The sequence below is a fragment of the Agelaius tricolor genome, unplaced genomic scaffold, assembly GCF_023055355.1.
Source record: "Agelaius tricolor isolate 1412-34295 unplaced genomic scaffold, bAgeTri1.0.p SCAF_2, whole genome shotgun sequence".
NCBI lineage: Eukaryota > Metazoa > Chordata > Aves > Passeriformes > Icteridae > Agelaius > Agelaius tricolor.
The window spans coordinates 56,473,698-56,485,848 of NW_027269262.1; the positions used below are offsets into that span (position 1 = coordinate 56,473,698).

Below are 12,151 nucleotides of genomic sequence, written 5' to 3' on the forward strand. Positions count from 1 at the left end.
AAATTACCACTAGTGTTCTGTGTGGGCACATTACAACCTGTGCAGGCTGTTTAGTGTTTTTGCTAAATTACTACCATTGTCCAAATTGAAGTCTTTAAAGATAGCTTACTTAGTAACAAGCACAAAAAACCTGTGTAAATAAATGAGAGATAATAATGAAAAAAAAAAGGATGAATGGAAAAATTGCAACACTGACCAGCCACCTAGCATAATTGCAGATATGGTTGATGGTGAATAAATCTTCAGTGCATATTAAAGGAAGGTGTTTGGCCATCAGAAGAGTGAGATCTGGAAGCAACCTCCTTCAGAGAATTACAGCCAAGCTTCATAACATGTTTCAAATAGAAACTGACAATTGAATGATGATAATGTTGATGCTGTTTCGGACCCAGTGGTTCAGAAACTCTTCTGCTTGCAAGATAGAGAAGTACACGGACACCTACCCTTGGAAGAAGAGCTTGTGTGCCAGAAAATGAGGTTTTCCCTTCCCCTTTCATTCTCTCTGTACCTCATCTGGCCAAACAAAATATTGTTAGTGTATATTGGCAAAAATTTTGCCTTTCCCATGTTAATATGGAAGGTTATGATTGCATGTTTTATCTTACTTCTGGATTTTATGGAGATCCGACATCTGCATTTTAAGTACCGCAGTTTTATACTGGTAGATATTTTTATGTAACATAATCTTTAGTTTCATCATATTTTAACTTACATTTAGTTTTACTTGCAATATCCATTCTATTAATTAAATGATTTATTGAATTTAAGTCTTAGTTGTTCTGCCCTAAATTTATATGCTTTAAAGTATTTCCACATGGAATATAGAGAGGTTACTTATCCCTGGAAGCATTCAAAGTCAGGTTGGACATGGATCTGAGTGACCTGATGTAACTGAGGATGTCCATGATCATGGCAAGGGCTAGATGGTCTTTAAAGGTGTCTTACAAACCAAACCATTCTATGATTCTATCCTGTAGCATTAATTGCTAAAATAACAAAACAATGCAGTGTTCTAAGTCTTGAGGTCCTAGAAAACTAAAATTATGGTGCTAGATTTTAGCCTGTTTAACCAGTGCATTCAAAATGGTAATGGCTCCCATTGCTTTTTATAGTTTTATCTCACCACTAATGGTGACTCTAATCTTGGATTTACATTATTTACTTTTCAGTTTATGATGCTTTCAAATGATGCTGCTCCAAGATATGCTACCAGGGACTTAAAATTACCTTCTGTTTGCATTCTACACAAGTGACAGTCTGGGACACAACAATAAATGCAACAACCATAAAAAACATAAAAGCAACTGTATATTTTATTTTATTGAATAGGATTTTTAAAGTTTTATACCCTTTACACAGATGTCTTTGGACTCTACAGCCAGCTAGATGTTATTGTAACTATATAATAGTGCTTGTGATATGAAAAGTTGTCATCTTTTATTGTCAGTGACTGTCTACAAAGTGCATGTGACAACGGGAGACCTGTGGAATGCTGGAACTGAGGCTGATGTCTATATTTCTGTCTATGGAGAAAGAGGTGATACAGGATCAAGACAGCTGCTCAGGTCACAGAAATCCAAGAAATTTTTAAAAGGACAAGTAAGTGAAAGGGCATTTTTTGATATGTTTGTCTGGCTTTTCTCTCTAGGGTGGGTGGTGATTTCAAGAAAGATGCAGTTAGAAAAGAGATATTTACTACATTCCAATGGCTCCCCAAAATTCCCTAATTAAGTTCCAAATACTTTCTAAAGTTATACCAGTGCTTTTGGAAGTGAGAATTTTCATTTAAAAAATAGGTAAGCTGTGCACTTTTGGTTTTAATTCTTCTAAAATTTTTATTTTATAAGCAAGGAGGAAATTAAATTTCATTTTATACCTGCATTTCTAATGTTGAAGTCTGCTGTAATTTGTAATTGTTTAGTCATTGACACTTTCAACATGTTTCTCTTTCCTGACTCTGATCCCATTCATTTGAATGGCACTACTCCCATTAGCAAAGTGATCAGGCTTACCTCTGCTTCTGTTTCAGGAAACCTGACCTTCCTGTTTTGCTCTCACTTTATCATCAGCTAATATTTCAAATTATGATCTTGAAAAAAGTTATATTGACAAAGTTATAAGGGTTATATAAGACAAAGTTATAAGGGTTCTTGGGTCTTCAGAATTGTGTGGCTGAAGAATGCTCTGCCTTTTACATTTTTCTGAAATTTTGTTGGTTGATTACAGACTGACATCTTTGCTGTTGAAGCTGTGCACCTTGGATGTTTGTACAAGATTGTTATAGGACACAATGGGCTTGGATCAGGTCAGAAATCTCACCTGCACTCTACTCTCAACCATTATGTTAAGGACAGAATCTGATAGTAATTTTTTACTAATCCCTGTTAAAAACTGTGAGGGGCAATGTTTTCATGTTAAACATTGCTTGTGTCTTGTATTAAAGTTAAAATTAGCTATTATAATTTTAGGTGGATTAGCATTATCAGTTGCACTGTAAGGATGCAATTGAAGATTTTTGTAACCCTATCTTGTCATTAGACTTCCAGTTAATGGTGAAATTTAAAATGCTTGCAGTCAAAAGTCCTATTTTTCAAACTCTTGAACCTAAATACTGTAAACACAGCAATTTATTTTGAGCCATCATAAGCTGCTATATAATTTTGTTGTTATTTTGATGGGCAAAACTCATAAGACTCATATGATGGCAATGTTAAAGGAGGGAGGGATGTAGGCAGGGACAGACTCAGCAGCTTGCAGGCCCATAAAGAAGCTCCAGAGTACCTAGAGCAGGAACTGTCCTCTCTCTAGCTGTGAGGGTAGGTGTCACTCTTTCAACCTGCCAGTGGAGCTGCAGATTTTGCAGCTCCAGTAGAAGAGAGAAAACTATAGGAAGCCTGACATAATTAAACACATCAATTTTTCTCTCATGAACAATGTTTTGTTTTTCACTTTTTTTCTTCTAAGGAAATGGATGGTTTCTGGACAAAGTTGTAATCAAGGATCCTATAACAGATTTGGATTATACTTTTCTTTGTTACAGGTTGGTTATGGTTGGTTATATTCGATTTGGGTGAGATGTTTAATAAATTTGTAATTACCTAATTACCCTTAGTTTTTCTCCTGAAATATCCTGTAAGGGGAAATATGTGTTTCCTAAGAAGGGAGTTGAGATGGTCTGATTCTTTTTACAGCTCTAAGAGATATATCTGGTCAAACATTTGGTCTTTGAACTAAGGAAAAAGCTATAAAAAGTTCTGTGTGGGAACTTCCTCTTCTCACAACTTTTTTACTATTTAAGATAGGCTTTTGTTACACATTTTGCATATCCAACACCTTGTACCTGACACCAGCAGGTTCATCCGTTCTTCCATGTCATGCAATGCAAGGCTTTTCAGAAGAATGGCTTGCTGGCTCTTGAGCAAGCTGTTCCTGATTTACTGAAGTTAGCATGGAGATTAGCTTGGGGTTTAGTGAGCTCAGGATCAGACTTTAAAATCCTGTGAAATGACAATCACAAATGCAGCTGCCTGACCACATCCCCTTTACTCATTTGCTTTGCAGCCTGTCACTGAGCTGCAACGTAATTTGAAGCAATCTTAACTTCCCTGCCTTTTCCCATGCAGATGCTGCTGCTCTGATTCTTCTGTTCTATAACTCATTTACAGTTTTATCTATGCCTGATTAATCCGCAACACCTTGCGGAAAAATCTTAATCGATAAATATCTGTGCAAATATTAGGAATGGTAAAGTCCAGTCACGTAAGAGTCTAGCTGCAGCTTGCCAGTGGCACCCCAATTCTATTTCCTTCTCTCACTTCTCTGAGTGAATAAATAACTGCCTGAGACAGCCCAGAGTGAGCGATGTGCACACTGAAACTGATTTATGTGTGAGTAAGGGCTTTCTGCCTATCAGATACAGCACCTCATCCTTGCCTGACCTAATTTTGAGTCTGTATTCTCGATGAGATGAACTGCTATGAAGAGATCTATAATGCTGGCTTCATACATAATTTAGGGAGAGTTCAAATCCATTTCAGGCAGAAAAATACAGGGTATGTGCTAGTTATTGTTAGAGCTTGATGCCGTGCTTGCTATCTTGCTCTGAGTGTGGGCATGCTCTTGACTTAAATGGAGTTAGACTTAACTTACATAAGTAGCTGTGTACAAAGGCATTGTGAAAGTACAGTTCAGACATGGTGAAAGTGTTGCCACTATTAGGTTTGCCTCCTTTTATAGGGATTTTCAGGGCATGGAACAATTTGCATCTTGCTGTAGCCTTCTTGCAGACAGGAAAAACAAACATTGTGATCACTGCACAATTCATGATTGATCTGGGATGAATACGAGTTCTCTGACATGTAACAATTGGGTTAGGCCCTTTTACCTCAGTCCAGGAAAGCATTTATTGATGTTTCACCAAGAATAAGAAAGAAAAATAATTTTTTGCCAATGTTAATCTCTTTTTACTAAAGCTGGATTTTTGTATTGCTGTTCGTCAGTCTTGAGACTTTAATGCATAGGACAGCAAGTATTGTATACAAGTGTCATGCATACTTTGGAAGTTGCCAATAAAAGTTATTACTGAAAGAGGTTCTGGTTCTTAGGTGGCTGGACCAGGGGCAGGATGATGGCAATATTTCTCGAGAACTGCCTGTGACAGATGCCAGCATGCTTCCAGGAAGTAAGTGAAAATTGGTGGGGAAGAAAACTGTCTCAAAGGGAATGAAGAATTTCTGTAAATTAATTACACTGTTTTTAACCACACAGGACAAGAGCTGGAACTCAAGAGAGAAAAAACTGTAAGAGTATACCTTTTCATTTTAATTTAAACCACTGAAATTCTGCTTTGAGGGAAATCAGGTCAGTTGAATGCTTTGTATGACAAATTCCTGTGTATCATCTTCTCATAAGTCTTTTCTGTTTGTTGTTTACAAAACCAGTGGGCTGCAGAAAAGTGGAAATTTCGGAAAGGCATTACACTTCAATTTTACAACAGGGTCACTCGTGGCTTCGTTTGCCTCTACCCAGACAGCAGAGTTGATGCTCTTGGTGACAAGAAAAACAAATATGGTAAAGTATTTTCTATGTGGATGTGTGCATAAGAGATACAAAGAAAGACTTTAATATTGAGATTCCTAAAATGGATAAGAGTATATAATCATACTAAACATTTTCCTTGCTTAAAACATACATGTGTTAATGACTATAAGGACTCAGAAAATATATGCTTAGTTTATATACACACACAAATTCTCATACAGTGTCTTGTCACTGGCTTTCCTTTACCAAATAGAAAAACTTCTTGTCATCTTCAGTTTGGTGCTCCCACAGAACTCACATGGCAAGGACAGCTAGAGTCTTTTGAAACTAGATCCATCTAAGATAGCAACCTCAAATTTAGGTAGAGTTTGTTAATAAGGAGTATATATATGTCTGTGTGTGTACATATATATATTATATATATGTGTGTGTGTATGTATGTGTCTATGCATAAATTCATTTTATTCCATCTTTGTAATTGATTTTAATGGCAGTCTACCAGTTCCACCCTTTATCATCTTCCCTCCTCCTGCATTAGTAACACTTAACTCTAATACATATCATATTAGGTACATGTATTTTATTCCCTTGGAATTGTTGGAACTGTTCAGTCATTCTGACATCTCACCAGGGACTTTACACAGGGACCTTACACAGACCTTTTTTTGAAGTGATAGAATCTTTCACATCACACCAAAGAGTGCATCAGGACACCACAGGATTCCTCCAGAGACAGCTGCATCTTGCGAAACTGTAACATAATGGATTGGTAGAACAGTTGCTTAAAAAAATCACTGTTGTCCCTGGGAACAATAAAAAATGGCAAGAATTTACCTTTCATCAGTATTTTATAGCTATAAGAGTTAATTGTTTGGAAAATTGGCCAGATTTAAAATTTGAGAAGCCATGAGTTATGCTGCAGGATTTGCTTTACAAATTCTAATATGAGTATAGAGAAAATGAAGTCCCTTTTCTTACCGGAGAGCTTTATGTTCCCTACATCATCTGTTATTTATCATCTAAATTCAGTGCTAGAGCCCAGATCATTATGCTGGAGTTCTCAGCTCCTTTTTATGGATTTTTTTTTAAACATATGTGCTGATAAAAAGAATTTGTTCCTTATCATTACCTCTCAGGGCTTTTCTCCTCAAGGCAGCAAAAGAGACAGTAGTCTCCAGATGCCCTTTCCTGAATGAATGAGAGAATTTATTGATCAGAGAGGTCAAAATGTTGAGTTAAACACTCAATTAATTCTTTTTCCTTGAAAATGATAAACCATCTATTGTAATTAAATGCAAATATGAATTATTAGACTTTCATATTTCTGGCTTTTTTTTTCATTTAACTCTTAGGTCTTTTTGATGTAAATGTCAAAAGGAGAAATATATGTATATTCAGCAGTCATCAAATGCCATCTCTTGCTCTTGCTCTTGTCAGTGGCCATGTAACTGGAAAGGTAGGAAATGCTGTTACTTCATAAAGACATGTGATTTTCTGATTAAAAAAAAGTTTTTAAAATCTGTCTAATAAATAATTGTACTTCCAATCAGATAAAGAGTGAAGAATTGCAGAACAGAACCCAGGAAATTGCTGATAAATAGGTGAATTTAGAGATAGGGCTTTGTTTCCTCACACGTTACTTTTTATTTTTTGGTTAATTTATTTTCTTTAATTCAGAAATACCAGGCCGTTCCAAGATGTCATTTATATTCTTTTGCCACTTGCTGACAAGCTGCCTGGAATGCCCTAATTTCTCCTCTTTTTTGATAAGGAAAAATTCTCTGGCTTGATTTTAAATGAATGCCCCTTTTTCCTTTGTGTTTTCTCTTTTTTTTTTTTTTTTTTCAAGTAACATGTGCCAGTCATAAGACAGCTGGTATAATCCAGGGTTTGTTTTGATGCATTTTGATTTGTTCCAGCCCATCTTCAAAGTCTTACTATGACTTTTCTTCCTCAGCACTTGCAGTGTACGAGTAGGTAAATGGAGTTGCAGAATTCAGTTCCTTCTGATCCTAGAATCAGAGAATATCCTGGGTGGGAAGGGACCCACAAGGATCATGGAAATCTGACTCCTGGCTCTTCACAGGACAGCACCAAGAGTCACACCATGTGCCTCAGAGTGTTGTTCAAACACTTCTTGAGCTCTGTCAGGCTTGGTGCTGTGACCACTCACCTGGAGAACCTGCTCCAGTGCCCAGGCACTCTCTTTGTGAAGAACCTTTTCCTAATATCCAACTGTTATGACCTATCCCAGGATATGGGAGTTATCCAGGTTCTTGTAAAGGGACTCCTTAGGGCTGATTGGAGTGAAATGGCCCTGGATTATAAATGTGTGTAAATATATGAAGAGGGTTTGAATGAGGAGTGTAGATATGCCCAGGTACCTCCCCTCATACAGGGGAGCTTTCAGTCCTGTGGTGAAAGGCCTCAGAAATGAATCTGAGGGTGCTTTGGGAGTCTTTGATAGTTTATGACACCTGTAAGACATGACACCTATCTCTCAGGCACTGGAGGAACAAAAACGCAACACAAAATTGCAATTTGCCTTATAACACATACTTAATTCTACTTTGAGGACATGCTTACTTGCTTGTTTCACAACTATTTGTAAAATCCATACAATTTTTCCTTTACTTTTACAGGTATATTGAATCTGATAGACAGTTCTTTTAGCTTTTTCTTCAGAGGGTAATGCCTTGAAAATGAAAAATTTTCCTAGAAATATTGCTTCTTTGTACTCTTGAAAATTCTAAGATGATGTAAATCAGAAGTATTATCAATTATTAGAGGGACTGTTAGCCTTTTACATTGATTAAAATTCTAATTTTATTTAAATATGAGAATGATGATGATTTGATAAAATATTTAAATATGTATTATTATGTATTGAGAAATGGTTTGATAAAATATTAAATTATGTATTTCATACAATGGTATCATAAAGCCTGCCAAGCTGAACAGGCAGTCATGGAGTAAAGCATGTTGCTTTACTCTTTCATGTAAAACTTCTGATTTTCTGAGTGTTTTCTGTGAGAACAGTATAAATGAATGAGGACAAACACAAAAGCAAGAGAAGGTGGGCTGGTGGCCAAGAGTTACCATGGCTCATTTCCTGCTTGTGTCAGCTTTATACTTTGCCATCTTTATAGACTGTGACACACTCTCCAAGTGAGGCACCCATGTACCTTTCATATTATTGCCAGATCTGTGTCATTGTACATTGAACTGTTTCTGTCAAATTCCACAGAGCCCACAGTTTCACAATTGCACATCTGAAAAATGGAAAGATTTTTGTACTAGACTGCTAATATTGTGGGAACTTCAACAACACAGAAAGTCTGTTGTAATACTCTCTCTGTTGTTTGGATTTTGCCATATAGTTCATATAATTTATTATTCCTTCTTTGACTGTGTTAGAGCAAAGACAAGGCCTGCTGTGAGCTCCGTGTCCACCTTCAGGCAAACAGCCGTGCCATTCTTGAGTCAGCCAGCTACCCAGGCCACACCGTGGCCTTCAATCTCCAAGGAAAAGTCGCTGATGAAGCAACAGGATATGCTGGGCTTTCCAGAGAGTTTGTCGTGCATGTCAAGGTAAGGTGGGCAGAGAAAAATTCGGAAGACCCTTCTAAAATTTGCTGTTATAAAGCAGCTTGTTTCTGAGGGAGTTTCAGAGGTTGGCGAGGTAAAAGAGGGATCCTCTTCCACGAGGTGGAGCCCAACTCCAGTGTAACAGGTAGGCGGCACTTGAGAGGGTTCCCTTTGCTGCTCTCCCGATACCGCAGCTGGAACACGCAAACAGAGCGGGCAGTAACACAGGAAAGATGAGATCCTCAGCTTCCTAGCAGACTGTCAAAAAATGGCACACCAGAGCTGCTGTTGAAAAGAGACAAGTTCCTTAATTTGCCACTCTCCTTGTTCTCTGGATTTTGTGCTGTGCTGCTGAGCAAGAAAAAGCAGGGATGCTGCAAAGTAGGGAAGGATTTCCACTGCTCTGGTTGGTGCCTGCACGGAAATCAGCACATATTCAAAGACTGGAGGTATACTTGAATTACTTGAGACTGACTCTTTTATCTTTTATACAAGGACATGCATAAGTAAGTGCTTAAAATTAAATGGTAGGAGCAGTATCAGTATCAAAATTTAATATGGAGAAAAGCTGTGCTATTCACAGAGGACTTTTTGTTTCTGATCTAAAGGGTGTGTTTCATCATGGTGCCATCATTCTGCTCAACACAAGTCTCTGCCAGGCTCTGTCTCTTAGACCTGATGGGAGCTGCAGTGGAGCAGGTCAGCAGCAGCAGGAATCCTACTGGAAAGTGCATAAAATCAGCTCTGGACTCTGCATGTTTGAAAGTGTGAAAAAACCAAGAATGTATCTGAAGATCAAAGATGACCAGTGTAATGGAACAGTAAGCAGTTATTGTTTGTATTTCCCTCTGCAGATAGTTTGAGTGAATTGTTAGTGATAGGAGAGAATCTTTTTTTATTCGCTTGACATAAAACTTTGTTCAGATTAAAAATGTTTCAAATATTTTCCTTCATTTGCCAAAGCAAAAGCAGAAAAATATAGCAAGAGAAGGTGTTGTGTCAATTTGACAGTTGATGGACTCAGTAAAGATCTGATTATATTACTAAACTATTGAGAATGTGGATGTAGTTAAAACTTATGTACTGTTAGATAGATGATACAGATAGAACCCATCAAAGAATAACTAAAATGTAAGTAACTGTATACTTCACTAACTTTTAAAGTGTTATTCTGTTCAACTAAGTTAATAAATGTAAGAAATATTTTTGCATAATTTTTATTTGGGAGTTTCAGACAACTGAATATGAAATTGAGCTGTGTAAGTTCTCAGGTATAAGGTCCATGAGATTTTTTTTATTGCCTCCAGTACAGTTTCAGAGATTAAAATATTTGATCCATATTTTGAATATAGGCTTTGTGAGTATCTTATTTTTCAGCAGTCCTCTCACCAATGGATCAGGACATCTGGGAAAAAAATGTCATTGGCTAAAGGTTTTGAAATTAAACTTGTACATGCTCTGAAATTGAGGAAAAAATGAATTACATCTGTTAAACACATGTTATATTATGTAGCATTAGCAAATCTGGGCTATGCATAAAATTTGCGTAGAAATATCCTATGTGTTCTGATACAGATATTTTCACATTCCTTGATTATCCTTTGGAAACTGTTTAAGTGGGAAACTCCTTTCAATATATCCAAGCCTTTGCCTAAATCCTAACATAAATCAGAATGCTTTCACTTGGTCTTTTACCTTACTAATCAACTTACTTGATTAGTCTTTCTGGTCATAAAAGAATAAACAGGGATTAGGTGCAGCTATGTCTCTGTGTGTGAAGTAATGTATCATGTTGTGAAGAATGTAAAGTCAATCTGAAATATTACTGGAAAGTAGTAATAATTAAGACTTTAAAAAAGTCTTCTAGCTACATTAATTCAGTTGTTGAATTCATGTTTCTGTTATCAATTTCTTAGGGCACGGGTGATGAATACTGTCATTTTAAAATTGAGAAGAATTTGGAAACAGGATCTGTGAGCCTGGAATCAGTGCGAAATAAAGGGATATATGTTGGTCTTCTGCCAGATGGCCAAACTAAGCCAGTTGTTAACACTGGAGAGAGAAATATCTTTTTCTACCCACAGGTCATCAAATGTATGTGATTTCTCAATAGTGTATGGTTTTATTTAGTAATTAGTGTTTCTAATGGACAAAATTCACAGCAGAAGTGTAAAAGATACATTGACACAATTTCCCTTGTGTTTCAGCAGCTTTAAAAGTGAAAATTTTATTGTATGCACACTTAATTTCTCCTACATATTCAGTTAACTTCCTTCAATAATAATAATGATAATGATAATGATAATATTAATAATAATAATAATGATGATGATGATGATGATGATGATGATGATGATGATGATGATGATGATGATGCAGTAGATGTCAATTGTTTTACTACCAAGCTTTTGAAAATGAGAATTGAAACAGGGGACAAGTTAAAGATGGCATTGGCTTCCTGGTGTATTCCCCATTCTGGCCTTAGATTTTGGAAGCCTGGGAGATGTTGTCTTGCTACCAACACTACCACAGTTTTTCCTGATCTTATATGGGTATTAGCAGACTTTCAAGAAGGCCTACTTGGCATTGTTCAGGTTCTTTTTCAGTGATGTGAAATACATTGTACTCCCCACCCAGAATATTCCTTATGTTATTCCTCTGTCCCATAGTCAGATTTGAGAGCTATTGCAGTCAAAACATTTCTCAGTAGAGAGCTGACCTAGTCAGCTATCCAGGACTCAGAAATTGGGTCTCAGCACACTCTGGATCACTGTCATTGGCTGGCCTGCTGGTCTTTTCCCCTTCAGGAGAAAAAAGTTTTTAATTTGGTGAAAAACTGGCTACCAAAGATAGCCAACTGACTCAGATTATAACTGCAGGAAACACCATTCTGCAGAAAACATATTCTTATGTGGTGGACTTGACAACAGACATCAGGAAACAAAACAACTCGTGAAAAGGCTAAATGGACATCAGTTTGCAATTGAAAATTTGCTCAGATTTTTTCCAAACACAAGGAGAACAAACTTAGCAAAAAGAGAGTCTTAAAACCTACAACTACTCTTACTAATTGTTCCATGTATACTGTGATTGAAGCATTGTGAAAGTCACTGTAAGCACATCCCTACTGTTCTGTCCCTGTTTGCTGCAGGGTGATAGGAATATTTTAATCACTGTGTCCTTGCAGAAATGAGAAAATTATTTTCCTTTATTACCTTTTGGAAGAGCAGTGTTTTCAATAGAAATTCTCAACACGGCAGTGCTTACCGGTGTCATTAAATAAAGCTGAATGTTACTTTGTCACAGGCTTCAACCCTCCTGAATTTGTGTTGCTCACTAAAAGGAATATAAAAAGGATCTAATATTTCCTATGCAAGCAATAAATATTGTCTGTCTGACGTGTTTATATTAACAATATCAATTTACTTTTTATTATTCAAGTGGCCTCTAGCAATTTTCATTTCAGCACTTCCACTCTTAAGAAAAAAACTTTTTGGGGGTGGAGAAGCTTATTTTGGGGAAA

At 36.7% G+C, this 12,151-nt stretch overlaps 1 protein-coding gene across 1 annotated transcript in view; it reads left to right on the forward strand.

The window, feature by feature from the left end:
- RP1 (RP1 axonemal microtubule associated) overlaps positions 1 to 12,151 on the forward strand; it is a 166,073-nt gene that overhangs the window by 24,259 nt on the left and 129,663 nt on the right. The window contains exons 6-15 of the mRNA XM_071449139.1: positions 1,448 to 1,599; positions 2,227 to 2,305; positions 2,965 to 3,040; positions 4,605 to 4,681; positions 4,768 to 4,799; positions 4,941 to 5,070; positions 6,393 to 6,496; positions 8,458 to 8,631; positions 9,237 to 9,449; positions 10,545 to 10,722. Coding sequence (XP_071305240.1) covers positions 1,448 to 1,599; positions 2,227 to 2,305; positions 2,965 to 3,040; positions 4,605 to 4,681; positions 4,768 to 4,799; positions 4,941 to 5,070; positions 6,393 to 6,496; positions 8,458 to 8,631; positions 9,237 to 9,449; positions 10,545 to 10,722 — 1,215 coding nt within the window. The remainder of the gene's footprint in view (positions 1 to 1,447; positions 1,600 to 2,226; positions 2,306 to 2,964; positions 3,041 to 4,604; positions 4,682 to 4,767; positions 4,800 to 4,940; positions 5,071 to 6,392; positions 6,497 to 8,457; positions 8,632 to 9,236; positions 9,450 to 10,544; positions 10,723 to 12,151) is intronic.